This window comes from Ictalurus punctatus, chromosome 11 (assembly GCF_001660625.3).
Source record: "Ictalurus punctatus breed USDA103 chromosome 11, Coco_2.0, whole genome shotgun sequence".
In the NCBI taxonomy this organism is placed as follows: Eukaryota; Metazoa; Chordata; class Actinopteri; order Siluriformes; family Ictaluridae; genus Ictalurus; species Ictalurus punctatus.
Window position 1 is genome coordinate 20,282,651 of NC_030426.2, and position 17,356 is coordinate 20,300,006.

The 17,356-nt window shown below is 35.3% G+C and overlaps 1 protein-coding gene across 1 annotated transcript in view; it reads right to left on the reverse strand.

Moving 5' to 3' along the window:
• Positions 1 to 1,121: 1,121 nt before the first annotated feature.
• Positions 1,122 to 17,356, reverse strand: part of adcyap1r1b (adenylate cyclase activating polypeptide 1b (pituitary) receptor type I) — a 35,486-nt gene continuing 19,251 nt past the window's right edge. The window contains exons 4-14 of the mRNA XM_017479181.3: positions 14,990 to 15,100; positions 14,768 to 14,880; positions 12,628 to 12,725; positions 10,751 to 10,883; positions 9,931 to 10,084; positions 9,785 to 9,845; positions 9,604 to 9,673; positions 9,055 to 9,146; positions 8,825 to 8,954; positions 7,092 to 7,133; positions 1,122 to 6,251 (exon numbers count right to left, since the gene is read on the reverse strand). Coding sequence (XP_017334670.1) covers positions 6,063 to 6,251; positions 7,092 to 7,133; positions 8,825 to 8,954; positions 9,055 to 9,146; positions 9,604 to 9,673; positions 9,785 to 9,845; positions 9,931 to 10,084; positions 10,751 to 10,883; positions 12,628 to 12,725; positions 14,768 to 14,880; positions 14,990 to 15,100 — 1,193 coding nt within the window. The 3' untranslated portion in view covers positions 1,122 to 6,062. The remainder of the gene's footprint in view (positions 6,252 to 7,091; positions 7,134 to 8,824; positions 8,955 to 9,054; positions 9,147 to 9,603; positions 9,674 to 9,784; positions 9,846 to 9,930; positions 10,085 to 10,750; positions 10,884 to 12,627; positions 12,726 to 14,767; positions 14,881 to 14,989; positions 15,101 to 17,356) is intronic.

Below are 17,356 nucleotides of genomic sequence, written 5' to 3' on the forward strand. Positions count from 1 at the left end.
TATTATTTCTATATTTTTACATTATCTATTTTCTATTTGCTTGAAAAGTGTGCTTGTGGTAATTTTATTTAAAATGAAAGCTACTTGGTTTGATGTTTTCTAATGCAGTGAAATTCATATATATGTAAGTGTGGCTAAAGTGTCCCATGCTTTTTGTGGCCAGTGTATATACAAATGTTTGAATACACCTGCTGACCTATTTCTTTACCAGAATACTGAAGATATTTTAATTATGAAATAATTCATAATTCATATTTGGGATTATGAGAGTGTGAGTGTGTGTATGACGCCTTGTGATGACCTGGTGTCCCATCCAGGGTGTATTCTCACATCATACAGTGTGAATGAATATTTGGAATTATGAAGTGCCGAAAATGTCGGACAAAACTAAAAATTTCACATTAGCCTTGAGGGATATTCACACATAAGGAACAACTTCACTATTTGAATTTGTTGTTTCCAGTCTGTCTTTAAGGTCATGAACAGATAATGTCCTGTACTATTGTACTTTTGCGATTGTTTTGTTTTGCTGGTAATTTATATTACATATACTAATTCTATGACAGTATGTTTTTTAATTGAAAATGTTATAGGTCACCCTAGAACAGATTTTACCAACTCTAGTCACAGTGGTCTAACTTGTTTAAATGGTGTGAAACTTGGTATTAATCAGTAGGACTCCTGGACAGGAGATGAGAAACCCTGATATAATATTATTTTCCACCTCTAAAGCTGAGATTAATTCTTATACTGTTCCTGGAAGTTTTTGTTGTATGGTTGTTTTCATCTTTTCCATCCAATAACTTTAACCTTTTGTATCTTAATGATGAGATGAAGTCTCTTTGCTTCTTTCATCAACTTGCCTTAATGTATAATTCCATTAACTGTGTAAACTACATAGCAATGTTTTTACCTCAGAGCGTTAATCACTTCATATGACTTTTTTTATATATATATTGGATCAAAGTTGTAAAGATAATTTTCAGACATGCTGTACTTGGGAATCCTTCATTTATAAGGCACAATAACCAGAAGAAGAATTAGTGATTTAACTTTTTTCCCTTCCATTGTGATATATCTTCTTGGGCCTTCTGTGTTGTTTATAAAACAGATACTGTTAGGCAGTTTTAGAGACATTTAATGCAATTTAAAAGTCATAATTTACAAAAAGTCTAACATAAGAGAACTAAAGGACATTATACAGGAAATGTGACATAAGATGAAATAAAAAATAATAATAAGCAAGCTTTCCATCACAAAAGCAACATGAATATCAACTGTGGGTTTGTCATGCATTCACACTCAGTAATTATTGGTCAGTCATTGTTGTCATAAAAATTGCTGTCTTAGCTCATTCAGGAATTATTTCTGCATTCCAATAATAGACATGAACTGTTTTACTGTAGCTTATGTGTGCTGTACTGTTAATGTTCAATTAAAACGGGAAAAAAGAAATTATGACATTTTTTCGATGATACAGTATTTTCAGTATTGGCTCTTATTTTACAGGTTTCTGTTATCAACCTTCCATGTTTAATTAGGCTGGTATTGTGGAATATAAAAGTAGATTTGAAATGTCTTCACACATAATACATCTGTTATCATATAATTAGCAGTCTGCTTCATCACTTAGTAATGGAGATTCAATCCTATTGCTCAATAATTAGTGAAATACTACTGTGAGTGTAAATGTAAGTGAATCCTGCAATTATGCGTGCAGACAAAAGGCAACAGAGCTAACAGAGATTTTGCAATGAAAAGGTAAGTTACTGCCTGAATAATTGAAGCAGTGTATGGCATCGTCATGCTCATAAAAACAGACATCAGTGCTATGAAAAGAACTCTTTGCAGTCATATCCAACTAAACACTATTTCTTGCGAATTTGAATGTGGCAGCTGCATTTTCAGCTAACACATTTGGTTAAACATCAACACACCCAGTTTGAGAAGAAACCATCAAACCACAGAATATACATGCATCTGTTTCACGATTACAATAATGCAGGCTATACCTAACAAACGCCATCTTCAAAAAATTCACAGAAAAAAAAAAAATCAAACTAACTACCCATGTTGAACACATATTAGATACAGCTCCAGAAGCATAATACTCAATACTGCATGGTACAGATGCAACAATTCAGCAAGTTTCATAATCAGAGAGCATGTCCACTACGGTACACTTCTCATCAACACTGATGCTATAACTACTTTTCTAGAACAGTAGGTTCATATGTATTAATAGAACAATGTTGTTATTTTGCACAATAACACCAAGAGTAAATAGTTAGTTACCTGTGGCACAACCTCATATCAAAACATAACATAGCTAATGAGACTTGCCCTTAAAATAGAATAGCATATTGCTTAATATGTACTGTAACCTGTTGTGACTGATCCACAATGACATACATTTTGGCACTGATCTGATCCAGATACATCCGCTAGGTTGTTTGGAAACTGCTGGAAAAAGAGTTTTATGGATAGTGATGGATATATATGAAGCTGTATTCAGTTCTGAAAAGGCCACAGAGACTACACTTAGTGTCTTAGTCATGTACAACACCACAAGATTTGACTAATCCTCTTACAACTAGTATCAGTTGCCTTTTTAAGACAACACATGCGTTGTATTTTGCTTTCTAACATACAGTATATGTTAGGCTGCAATGTGCTGAACTAAAATATATTTCCAACACATCTACAGTATGCTTTACTAATGCTGACAGAACCAGAGCAAAGTATTCTTTTATATTGTAACTTTACACAGAAATATGTAAATAGCAATTTTCTAAAAAAAAAAAAAAAAAAAATTAATTAAAAAAAAAAATTAAATGTGGACTTTGTTTGTTTCATCTCCTGTTTAAACACACATTCTGTCTTTCTGCAGTTTCTGTTTGCATACAAGGCATTGCACTGTCATTGAACAAAGTGAAAAAACAAGGCTGAACATACTGTAATACACGAGGGTGAAATATAGTTATGTCTAATAATATAAAAGGAAAAAAAAACATTTTTTTAATGTTGTGATTCAATTTGGAAATATCAGCGACAGCTACAATTCAAATAAAAACAAGGTTCTCAAAATTATTTACAAAGGAAATATCTGAAGAGGTCAAATGTCTAACTGAAGGCTGAGAAACAAAATCAGAATCGCGTTTTCTGAAGGCCTCTTGGTTTTTAACACAGACATAGTTATGTACAATAAAAGCAGTTCGCCAGAGCCACACAGCTTCATGCATTTGCAGTTGAATAATATTGAATTATCTTATCTATCTTTTAAACTGTTCTATTCTTACCCAGCGTTTGTGCAAAAAGGCACTTTCATGATAAACGTTCTGAGCAACACTGTTAAAGAATATCTTTCTCAGTATCCCCATTTGAGGAGATCTGAATTGACATCAGCTGCAAAGCTTCCACAGCCTTTGCAAACAAGTACGGCAATACCAGCTGTGTAAAGTCAAATGTTGATCTTTGGAGTACCAAAGTGCCGTGTGATACACTGATTTTGCTTTCTATTTGGGTAAAATCATAAAGTATTCTATTGTGGTATTAGGTCCAAAAACCAACAACCAAATCAGATATTAATATGATATTACTATTAAAAAGAGTGTTACTAAAATATGCCCAAAATAGCCACTTTGTATTTATGAAGCTGTTGACTTTTCATAAGACTATATATTTACAATATAATGATCTTAGTAATGAAGCATTAACAAAAAAAATCATGCAAACAACAAGAATGAGCTAAACAAGTTATACAAAATCATGAGGTGCTTTGCTTGTTGTTCGCATTAGTGACATTTTCAGTACTAACGGCTGTTTAGAAAATTCCTAAAAAGACCAAAAAAAGGCATCCAGTCAAAATCACAACTCTACTATTTAAAGTACATGATGTATTAGTTTAGTAGGTATTAGTTTTGCGTTTGTTCATCTAAAATAATAAGAGGTCAATGTTTTTACCCAACTATTCAGTTAACAAAAATGGTCCCAGATTGACTAACCATGTACATTCACAGTTCTAAACTGATAGTCAAACTCCAGTTGGAAAAAAGCTTCTATTCGTTTAAAAAAAAAATTCCACAGATTTAATCCTTACTTTCCATTACTGAAATACAATATAATAAATATTCACCCTGGCAGGGACACCACAGCATGGTTTCGAGCAAGTCCAAGATCATATTTTCCAGAACATGGAGAAAGAGGTTCAGGAAAACTCTGAACAATTTCTAAATAAAATACATTTGGCAGATTAGTAGCTCTTTTACTGGTTATTATTCTACTATATTAAATTTAAAAAAATTAGTGTTAACATTTCAGTATTGAAATATCCTTTTACTTAAAAGGAACCCTGACTATGAAGACTTGTAGGCCTTAACACGCAATAATTGCCCTCTTCTTCTATAATACATTGTTAGAAACACGTTAAATATTTTAATTCTTTTTAAAATCCTTAATATTTAATACATATTTTAACCTACGGAGGCCGCCATTGCGTTACATTCGCAATGCACTCTGAGTCGATGATGTAAAATGGTTGCACTTGAGCACTCAAAAGAATTAGCTCCTAGCCCCCGCAGCAGGAAAAGAATGCCACACTGTGCTGCTTTTGGCTGTGGTTTTCTAGGTCTTGTGTGCTGTGATCTGTAAATATAATCAAACCCGTAAGCATCTTGTTAGTGCGTTTTTCTGTATATTCTGGACTAAATATTTTTACATAATTTGAGTGTTTGGACCTTTGCCAGTGTAATAAGACTGTTTTTGTCACAACGTTATGGATCACTGGACTGCTATGAGACTTCATAGGTGAGTTGCCGCCGTTTCATAAGTGTTTGTTTGTATGTTGGTGGTCTGGCAGAGACGTTCATTGTAGCTGCTGTTGTGATTGTATCTGGAAACAGTTTATATCAATCGAATCACAAGAATCTTAGATTTACAAAGGTATATCGCTGTGTACATAGCATAGATTTGCTCATAACATGGCCATGACACGCAGGCGGGCCGGCGGAATTTTAACAGGATAACGTATACGATGGTGATGGCTCATAATCTCTAAAATTATTGATATTAGAATACATTTTATCATAAAACGATAGTTTAATCCATATGCTTACCTTGAACAGTTGCTGACAGAAGGGGGAGCTCTTTACAAAAACACTCTCACTATCGGTTGGCATAGACGTGCAGTTGCTGCACAGACACCATGGATTTTGCCCCACTCTCACCGCCTCACCTCTCTGATCGTCTTCATTTTGATGTACATTTTGAGTAATGTCTTCTATGTTAGCCTCCTTGTTTATGCAACTCTCAGGTTCAAATTGAAAAGGCTGAATGGAAGACATGTTTATAGAGCTGTAGGGTCAGTGGAGAATGAAGACCACTGCAACCATTTGACGTCACTACCCAGAATGCATTGCGACGTAAACAGCAATGGCGGCCTATAAGTGAAAGGTTTTGTTTTTTTAAACTGACATTTAGAGTGTTTTTGTATATCAAATATATATAGCGGATGTCAACGTTAATCTAATGAGCCATGCAAGTCTTCATAGTCGTGGTTCCCTTTAAAGATTGATGTGATAATCATCTACAGAAGGTCATGTCAGTGTGTTTCCCTTTGTATCATCCAAGTATTTTTTCTAAGCTAATGGATAAAACCATTTCTATCTGGCCAAGGGAACCGTTCACATTTTCTGGATCATCAATATGGGCAAGAGTTCTATGGCAGGTCATCGATATTTAGCCTTTGTGTTCAAGATCATCACCATGAACAGATGAAAAATATTTCTTTCATTTGGCATGACAATGCCAATGAGATTGTCATGGCTATAGAAATTCCATCATTTATATAAAGGATGAGCCAAATATTTGTCTCCTTGACCATGTGATCGTTAAAGGTGTTGAATTCTTGTGTGTTCAGGAGCAGATTGCTCTGATGGATGGCCCCCAGCATCAGTTTGCCCCACACAATGCAAGCTCATACAAGTCTCTGAGGTGACACTGGACTACTATAGCGCTAGGTGTGAGAAGTTCAGTGCGTGTCTGCGGATCTGAGAGACTGCAGCTCATGTGGCTGGAGTCTCAGCCTGCAGGCTAGACATGCGGATCTGTGAACTGCTTTTGCTGAGGATGGAGAGCTGAGTGCCTCCATTTACGCCACTGCTAGCCAAGGATGGGTGCCTGTGCTTCATGTCCACCGCAAAGTAACGGTTCACCGTCCAGCTCCTCCACTTCCTCTTCACCTCCGACTGCACCTTTAAGGAGAAATTTAGCAAGATAACTCATGTAGCATCGTGAAGGGGCAGGGAGAAATCAGCTGGTCGAGGTCTTGTGTAATCTCTGCACCGGTGATGAATTATTTAAATACCACTAATGCAAATCTGACTAGAAATGGCAAAAAATTAAATTCTCCATACGTTTTGGTATACAATTAATTACTAGCTCGCAATCAGTCTGTTAGCACGTCTGTCAGGATGTTCTCTCTTGGTTTATATTAGGTTACTTCTGCTTATTCTTCTCTGCTCTCTCATTTCTCTCTGTCTCCTTTCCCCAATGCATGACCCCAATCTTGGCAGAAAAAAAGTACTTGGCTGGTCATTAATATACCTGCTGGGCCCTGGGAAAGAGGAGTAAGCTTCAAGTAAAATGTTACCATGGCAACACATCCCAATCCTAACAATAGTACAAGACACAGTTGTTTCTGTTCTGACCAACACTTGATACTGAAAAAAAAGTAGTATAGTTCCTCATATAGTGCTGTAACTTTACCCGTCATTCAATTAATAAGAACCATTTTTACTTATACTGGTGCAGGATTTTGGACTTTTGTTTTAAAAAATTGTATTTTGTATTTTTCAAAGCTGATGAAAGTGGACTCAGACGTTTTGAGCCTAGATTATATTGCATATAAGAGTACAATAGTACAGCAAGCATTTTTATGCTCCATAAATTCATCATAGGCAGACTTCATCACATAGATTTAGGTCATATTTATACATTTCACGTTCCTAATTATGTGTGTCTTCCTGACTCATGCCTTTGTATGTCACTGCTGCTTTCAAAATCAGAACTGAAATCCGAACACAAAGACTTACCTCTCCATTGAGAAAGCAGTAAAGGACAGCAACCACAAAGCCCTGACAAAAGACAAGATTATTTTTCAATAACAGCACATCCTGAAGTGTTTTATTCCTCTTATACCACAGCAACCTCCTGACGATTACAATTTATTTTTATTTATGAATGAACACATCATGCTTTTTTTTTTACTGTTTTAGTTACATTTAATGTTGTTGAATTGAATGTTTTTGATCTTAGTTCCTGTTATCACTTATGTTATAGCAGCTTTAAATAATCGTTCATTTTTCTCTCTCTTGTAGTTAAAAAATACAAAAAAAATGAAGCATGTCATGTTACTGAGAAAGCGGAAAGTGCTAAACTTACTGACCTTTACAAAGCACTAAAGACTCCTTCCATAAATGTTAAATAAACATCTCCTTCACTATATCAACGATTATATGTTTAATACTTTTTTCAGAAATATATATGTTTATTATTAGCATAAGTTTATATGGAGTGTCTCTGTGGCAGATAACAAAATAATAACATATTTGAACGAGTGGATTAATATAACTCTGCAGTTTGAATTAGAGCCAGGACTACTGTTAGAACTATGCTATTAAAGAAAACTTACCAATACCTTCTGAATAGAGATGCACCGATGTATCGGCTGATAATCGGTATCAGCCAATAAAGGCTATTTTTCTATCGGCCGATAATTTAAAAACATCCGATGATCAGGGCCGATTACAACCTGTCAATCAAAAGAGGGCGGGAAAACACATCGATTTCGTGCTGTGTGTAAAGATGTCTCTTGTGTGGAATGACGACAAAACCGCAGTTTGTAATCTCTGTAATCTCGGCACTGATCAAATATTACACCAGACGCTGCAGCAGTGAAGCGGGAGTTTCAGTGTCAAGTCAAAAAAACTTTTTGCTGCGCTACTCGAGCTGCTCGAACTGAATTAAAGCGCCAGTACACCGTTGAAAGATTTAAATGAAGATGAGTTGACAAAAAAGTATATATTGCATAGAAAAATATATTTGTAGAGTAGTGTATTTCATATCCAGTTAATGTTAATATATAAAAAGTTGATATTATATATTAGCAGTTTGATGTCAGTGATGAAGTAGAAATGCTTTTGTTAGTGGAGAGTGAATGTGAGACTAACAGGAGGATTTTAGAATTCAGTCAATGGTAATATGAATTAATAACATTCAATAAGTTAAGAAATCTTACTTTAATCTTCAGACTTGAGTTCATGTGCTCATGTTAATTAGAGTCATGTGTGTTCTGTTCATGAGACCAGTTACTGTGAAACAACTTGTTGAAATGGAGAGAATAAAGTTTTTATTTGCATTTCCTTCATTATTGTTGAATGAATTATTATTCATTTAAAAGAAAGCATAAAAGGCAGAACTATCGGTATCGGCTGAGAAATTTAGTATCGGTGCATCTCTACTTCTGACCATTCAGCAAAGCTTTCAGCATTGCTGTGCTATAATACAATATATTTAACAATATATCTATTTACTTTGGAGTAAATATAATACATAGCATTTCCCAGTACTTCATAAGATACTGAAAGCCATCCAGTTTTGAAACTCCACACAAATATTGTGCAATCAATGGAACAAGTAATGTGCTGAACAAGGTGCAACTGAAAGGCACTTCAAATAGAGCAGGCACATTAAGCAAATTCCTGTGTAACTAAGCAAATAGTAAAAGCTCAGGTCTGTGTAAACACAAGAGGTTTGGCTTTAGTACCTGGAAAGAGCCAAGACCAAGTTCAAACACGAGCCGTTCTCTCTTACTGACATCCTCAGGAGTAAAAGCAAACACAGTGTAGTGGATACCAAAGAGAGGGATGAGCAGGAGAGTGGAGCGAGCAAGGCGTCTGTCGATTACACAATATTTCCATAATGTTAGCAAACTAAAGCACAAGCACTATGCAAAGACACTCTGAGTGAAAAGTGAAATACTAACGTAACACTTACAAGTAAATGCTGGATTCATTGCCTCCTATATCAGGAGACTGCAACTTCTGGACAAGGATTATAATGATACCGATAAAGAGGATGAAGTTGATCTGAAATGTTAGAAAGATAAGGTATTATTTTGGGAAAGAGAATTTATTATCATAAAGGAAAGAAAACAGAAAAATTCCTATGAAGCCCATATTCATAAATCACTATAAACTGTATTTATAATTCTTTGTAAGCTGGTAATGGGAATTAATGCAATGTTTATAATGTGCTCATAATTGTTCATAAATATTATATTTACTTTCTAATTATGCACAGGTCATTATTAGTTCAAAACAGTTGTGCAGTACAGAACATGGCCTTATCATAAATAGTGACACTTGAGGTACAACATGATGCAGAAATAGCACTTGTATTAGCACTTTATGAGGCATTAAAAGAGTTTTTCAAAAATCCCCAAGGAATCATTACCAACTTACAAAAAATTATAAACACAGCAATAATGATTTATGAATACAGGCTTCATAGAAAGTGTTACAAAAATCTTTGTATAATAAGTACCATGATGGAAGCAAGCACGGGTCCCTTTATCACCCACCAGATGGCAGCATTGGTATTTATGTCCCAACATCTAAAATATTTATTCACATAAAAGAACATTAAAAAGACAGTCCATTGGTGATTAATGTTCATCTTCAACAATACCATTTTCTATATGGTTAAGAACTGTCGTATATCTTACCCAATGTTATCAAAATGGATACGGAGCATTGCCCAGACTATCACACACACTGTTGGGGTTCCTGGTTCAAATATATTACAAAATGAGACACGCATATTTTTATTATTGAATGAGCATCAGCGTGCTGTCATAGTGTTTTAGCTCACCCCAGCCGATGATGGTGTACCAGTAGAAATATCTCCTCTCAGGGAAGAAGGTCTCTACCAGCAGAGTAAAGAGGTAGAGTCCCTCAATGAACAGCCAGAAGTAGTTTGACAAAACACAGTAGTGAAAAAACACCATCACTGCCTTACATTCCACCTGCGACAGAATAAAAACATGCTGCAGTGTTTATAGTGAGATTTTCAAAGGTCTTTATTAAAATCAGCAAAAAACAAAACAAAACAAGAAGTCACCCATTTCATGCATTCTTACTTCCTTAGTTGAACCGTCACTACTGCTTACAGAACAGTAAACTTTTGCAATCGATGATTCAACACCAATCAGATAGTCCTTTTAGGTTTTATCAATTCTTTTCAAAACTACTTACTATTATTGTTTGTTCTTGCCCTAATGTGATATGTATATTTAGTTTTAATTAAATATCAATGTAAACAATACAATACAATGTACTGATATGTATTTGTTCAATCATTCATGCTCTGTAACCATTTTATCCTGGTCAGGATTGTGGTGGATTCGAAGCCTTAGGATGATGTTCAGATTTTTTTCTTTTTTTAAAAAAAAAAAAAAAAAAAAAAAAAAAACTTGAACTGGATTATGGGCAGCAACCACAAAGCCATCCGTCTCTCATAATCATATTCCTCACAATTAAAATTGAATCGCAAAGCAGCAATGATCTAATCATGAAAGCACTGCACATCGTTTGGTTTCTTATTGGGATCTCAGGGACACATTTCACATTTTATTTGACACATTAAAAGAGCCCGTGAATAAAAGTGCATGTGTGTGTACTGTGTAACTCACAGTATGTATAAAGCAGTGGCTGCTGTCCTCCTCAGCATACAGAACGCCATCTTTAATAAAAACTGAAATGGCTCTCAAGATGAAAGACACAAAGAGATTCATGTGGATGAAGTTCCTGGTGCAGTGAAGCTTCCTGTTGGGAAAATCACAAATTAGTCATGTGTGGAGAATGTTAAATTAATTTAACCACCACCTTCATTACAGATTCAGGATAACATCTTTCATTTTACTCATTTGATCTGTATTGCTGTGAATGACAATAAATGTTGAGATGCTTCACTGGGGCATTGTGCTGCTGCTGATGGCAATTTGCTAATAAAAACAAAGAGGAGTGATTTGAAAAAGTACTTTGACTTGTATTTAAACAAAAAAAAACATATAAAGACAAGGTGTTTGATGTTTTACCTAATCAACTGCATAGTTTTTAGAAGGTAAATGTTGACTTTGAAATTGATGCATGCAACATGTTCCAAAAAAGTTGGGACAGTAGCAATTCAGGATTAATAGCGATGTGACAAGTTGAAATAAGACGCTGATGTGAAACAGGTGAGGCAATCAGGTCTAGTCCTTCAAGAGCAAGGATGGGTCGAGGCTCGCCAATCTGACAATAGATGCATCAGTGAATAAGCCAACACTTTGAGAACAACATTCCCCACAGACAAATCAGTAGGATTTTGGCCATTTCAGCTTCTACAGTGCACAATATAATTAAAAGATTCAATGAATCCGGTGAAATCTCGGTGCATAAAGGGCAAGGCCGAAAATCACTTCTGAATGAGCGTGATCTCCGATCCCTCAGACGTAACTGTCTTAAAAAACGTTATGAGTCTGAAATGGATATCCTGACATGAGTTCGGGAATACTTTGGTAAACCTTTGTTAGTCAACACCATTCGCCACTGCATCCACAGATGTAAGTTAAGACTTTACTATGTAAAGCAGAAGCCATACATCAACACTGTCCAGAAGCACTGCCGACTTCTCTGGACTCGGTCTCATCTGAGATGGAATCGTGTTTTGTGGTCCGATGAGTCGACATTTCAAATAGTTTTTGGACAAGACAGCCGTCATGTTTTCTGGGCCAAAGAGGAAAAGACCTATCCAAGCTGTTATAAGCATCAGGTCTAAAAACCACCGTCTGTCATGGTATGGGGTGAGTCAGTGCACATGGCATGGGTAACTTGCCGGCACTATTATTGCAGAAAGATATGGACACTTTTTGGAGCAACATATGCTGGCATCCAGAGCAGGACAACGCCAAACCCCATTCTGCCCAGATTACAAGTGCGTGGTTGCGTAAGCAGAGAGTCCGGGTGCTAGCATGGCCTGCCTGCAGTCCTGACCTGTCTCTGATTGAGATTGTGTGGCGCATTATGAAGCGCAAAATAAGGCAACGAAGACCCCGTACAGTTGCACAGCTGAACAAATGCATAATGGATAAATGGGGGATAACTCCGCTAGCTAAATCTAACACTTAGCGCCCAAAGGCTTAATAAGTGATGTTACACAGTGGGACAGTGGGACAGTTGACCGTCACAACTTTTTTGGAGTATGTTGAAGTCATCAGATTTGAAATGAGTGTATATTTTCAAAAATACATTAAATTCACAAAGTAAAACATCAAATAACGTGTTAATAATGAGTTTTCAATATAGTACAGGGTGAAGAGAATTTTCAAATGACTCTTTTTGGTGTTTTTTGCATTTTCCATACTGTCCCAACTTTTTCGGAATTGGGGTTTTATTAAGCATAGTATTAGTAAAGGTTAGTATTAATAGTATAGTGTTTATAGTAACAGTAGTAGTATTAATAGGAGTTAATACAATTCATAGTATATTTATCCTCTTGTATTAACAGGATACTTTATTGAACTCTCACCTGAACCAGCAGAGGATCACCATGGCAGTGGTGAGAGACACCAGAGACGTGCTGTAGCCTACTGTGTACAGAGCTTTTACAGACACATAGTACTTCTCCTGAAGGAAAGACCATTTCAAAGCAGATTACAATGACAAGCTCAAATTTTGTGTATAAATCTGCAGTCACAAATGCCATTTTGTTTTAAAAAATGTACCCACATTTTTAGAAGTAAAATTATTTTAGAAGTGTAGTGAAGGTGAATGATTTGAATGTAAAGTTGGGTATTTTTATTTAAGCGAAGTGCGGTGATTTTTTTTGGATGTATAGAAGGAAATGGTTTAGAAGTAAACTGTGGTACTTTTTTTAAAAGTGGGTAAGTAAAATAAAATAATAAAATAATTACTCATTTTAAGTAAAAATTAGAAATGATTTTACGTAAAGTGGGGTAACGTTTCAGAAATAAAGTGAGTTTTTGATTAGAAGCAATGGGGTGTAAATATTTTATAAATGAAGGTTAATTAATTCAATTAAAGTTTCAATCATTAGAAAGCAGGGTATTTTTAAAGTAAGGAGAGGTTCATAAAAGGTGGGGGAAAAATTTTTTTTTTAGAAAGTGTTAAATTGTGTATAAGTAAAGTATTTTAAAAGCAGATGGGGTTAATTAGTTTAGAAGCAAATTTTAGCAGATTTATTAGAAGTAGAGTACTTTTTAGAATGGGTTAAACTGAAAGTAAGTAAATTGGGGTCATTTTAATAAATTTAATAATTGGGGTAAATTGGGGGATTTATTTCTAAACAAAGGGGATACATTTTCTAAGTCACTGCCCTTATTCATCCATTGCAGAGAAACAAGTGTAGGTTTGAGGACCAAATTATGTAAGAACAAATCAGCAAGTTTTTATTATTATTATTATTATTATTATTATTATTATTATTATTATTATTAGAGTAGCAAACAGTATGATCAGAGCAGCATTGTACTTTTTTCTTCTTCTTCAGGTTGTCGTTTAGGGATAGCCACAGGATTTGTTTAACCACTATGGCATAATTACAATGGTTCTGCTGTATGATATGATAAGATCGCTTCTCCTCTTGTTTCCCACTAGAAATCCTCCCAAATGTGTACATTTTAAGTAGGATTTTAAGCTACTAGTCAAAAGGCTACACACTTGTTTCAACACATCCAGCCATAATACTGACTGATTTCCTGATCAGCTCTTTTACTGGTGATTATGTATAATTATAAAAAATCAATGTTTCTAGCATTGATATTAAGTGAAAATGACTTTTAAGGGAAATCATTTGAAGTGTTTTGTACAGAATGTAAGAAAAAGTGGTGTTGAATATAACAAGACATTTTTGTACACAGAATTTACGTTACACGAGGTCACAAATAAGACCTGATTGTCAACAACTAGTACAACTACCCAACACCGTTGATTTTATTATATTCTATCTTATAACAAAGTGCGGTTGAACGCTCAAATCTGATCTAGAAGATCAGAAGGTGTGCATTATTTTCCTATAACAGCATTGCTCAGTCAGTAAGCTGTAACAAGACTGATCGGTTAAAATTAATGCATTCACTCTAATGCATCATTGTTTCTATAGTAACAGCTCATACACAGGGATTTGTACAGAGAACACTCCACATACTCTAAGACAAATAAGAAACAGATTTTAAAAACATGTTGTTGTTTAACACAGTAAAACCTATTATTGTTCATGTGGTGATGGTTTTTGTTAGGAGGTATTTGTTTAACATTCATGGAAGAAGTCTCGGTTGTAAAAACTTTGTTTTACAGTCACAGTACTGCAAAGTTCACCAGAACAGGAAAGTCTCCAGGACAGGGGAGTTTAACGTTTTCCATTTCTCTGGCTGCATTTGTTGTTGTTGTTGTTGTTGTTGTTGTTGTTTTGTTTGTTTGTGTTTTTTTTTGGGGGGGGGGGCTTAGGGGGTTGAGACAGAGAGACTTTAATAAAACATTTATTTAGTACTCCATTAATATCTAAGAGTAAGCAGTAAATAAGTTCCACAAAGATCTATTGCTGTTCATTGCTATTCTGTATCATTCTGTATCATTGGCCTGTTTGTTTAAACAATAGTCATTAAACTGTAATAAACATAACCATCTCCTGAATATGTTATAATGCTTACCATAGGACTAGTTTGTCTAGTTTGATTGTCATCAAAAGGACACACATCCACATAATGAGGGAACATCTCTGACCAGCCATCCTCAGTACAGTTACGGCTCACCTTCCCAAACTCTACAACACATAACACACTGAACAGTTTCCTTGGCAAACAAATGTTCATTGTTTTCACATGTCAACTGGCCATTTTAGCAGACAGAGGTGATTAACAACTGTCACATACCATCAATTTTTTCAGTCATAACCTCAAAAAGCTCAGGGCAGGGCATCCACACCATATCACCTATTCTCGCTGGCTGCCAGCATGTCAGATTGTCCCACATCCATCGACAGACTGGAGGAGAAAGAAACACACTCATCATTGCTAAATATAGACAGACAAATGGAAAAGTGTGATTTGTGACACTAAGATACTAAGATGGATAAGAACTGATAGTGGAGATGTATGTCTTTAAATCAAAAATATGAGGAATAAAAAAAGAGTTTGTTTATACATACAGTACTGTGCAGAAGTCTTAGGTACATACAAAGAAATGCTGAAGAGCAAAGATGCCTTCAAAAATAATGAAATAAAATGTTTCTACATTTTTAAAAAATACAGTAACCAAGCAGTAAACAGTAGTACATGAAACAAAGTCAATATATGGTGTGACAAAAAAATAAAAAATAAAAATAAAAATTGTAGTCTCAGGTAGAGTTGGTGCAGTTTTATAATGAAATGAGCTGTAAGTGTTATTGAGCATCTTGCAGAACCAGCCACGGTTCTTCTGGAGACTTTGACTGTCGCACTCGCTTCTTATTTTTGCAGCACAATCCAACAGCTTTCATTATGTTTTCTGTCTGAAAAGTGTCTCTTACGTAATACTCTGCTTCCTTTACCGACATACAAACATTTTACTATAACATTTCATTTAGTACTAAAAAACTAATGTTCGGGAATCTAAAATGTTTTTGTACTGACTCGATAATATAGGCCATAAAATAAAAAATCTATAACAAAGTTTGTACTAAAAAAAAAAATAGAGTGCCATAATTTTTGGTTGTTGAATAATAACACTTGATTTATCTGTTTTATTAGGCTTAGATTATGCGATACAAGTCTCTGTGTAAGTTATTACTAGTGAAATAACAACGTATTAGAACAGTACTGTGGTGTAATTCCCAGTGCTTATACTCACTGACAGCATAATCACAAGAAACCAACTTTGATGGATAGTGTGTGAGCTAAAAGGAGAACTGCAGAATGTGGTGGTGTGTAAAAAAGTTTATCAATATATGGCGGATAAAGTACCTGATGTGTTCCATCATGTCCATTCTGAGGAAAATGTTAGATACCATGAGATTTCAGGTCTTTAAATAAAGTATATTTCTCTGTAACATCTCCCTGACATCTATTCTGTCCTGTTGTTTTAACACTGATATGTACTTACAATCCAGTGAGCATTAAATTATGTTATTTCAGTTTTAGACCTGTGAATGTTTACACATTGCTTAAACTAATAAATGCATACATTTATGTCTAGGACAGCTGAATTTCCCATTTTCAACTGTCAAATATTCAGCATACTTCCATTCATACAGAAAGCATAACTAAGAAAGAATGACATGTCAGTCAACAGCTGTCATATCTGGTTTTCCGATTCAATATAAAGTCAATATCTCATCAGCCTCTCAGTGTCTGTGAATGACACCATATTATTTTCTTTCCTCTACATGACTAACAGCTTCTCCTAGTTTCTGTTGTTGACCACATGACTTACATTTCAACCAAGGAAGGAGCCGGTATTTATACAAACAGGAATGTGGACATCAAGATTCCAACAGAACGTGACATGTAATTGTCATTTGCATCATAATGGTCTGTGCCTGTAAAGTATCATATGATCAGGGAGCTTATCCTCCATCTATTAATCAGCATCAAATTAGCACCTTTACATGCCACTGTATTCAGGAACCCGTTTTATGAATTAATCAAACAAAACAAAGTAAAAATATTTGCAGTCTTGCTGCAGGTCTTTTGCAGTCACTCGAGGGTTTTTCACAACCTGCTTTCTCAGAAATCTGGTTGTAGCTGTTGATAGCTTCCTTGTTCGGCCCAGTCCTTGTATTTCATACATTTGCTACCCCTAGCCAGTTCAGTTATTTCATGTGTTCCAGCTCAAGCACACCTGGTGCAACTAATGAAGCCCTTGATTAGTTGTATCAGGTGTGTTTGGAACAACACCTGTTTTTCATATTTGTGCTGTTGTGAGGGATTCTATTCAGGTTGTTGAATAATTTGAAAACTGGAGATGTCATTATAAGCTGCATTTTAAGTTGAATTTGGGGGGAGACCACTTGAAGCATTCATTGTGTTGAACTGGTTCAATTGCTTTTGATTGATTTATTCATTGCAAACAGCTGAAAGACTGTACATTTTAACAATAAACCTGATTTGCAGTGGGGGATGATAGTTTGTATGGCAGTTGAGTTCTACAGAAATGTGCATGGGGCGTTAGAATGACATGGTCTTCCTGGAAGCCACGGGAACATTTATTCAGTCCCAAATGGCATTAACTCTGATTTCGCAAATCCTGCCTTCTCTCAACAA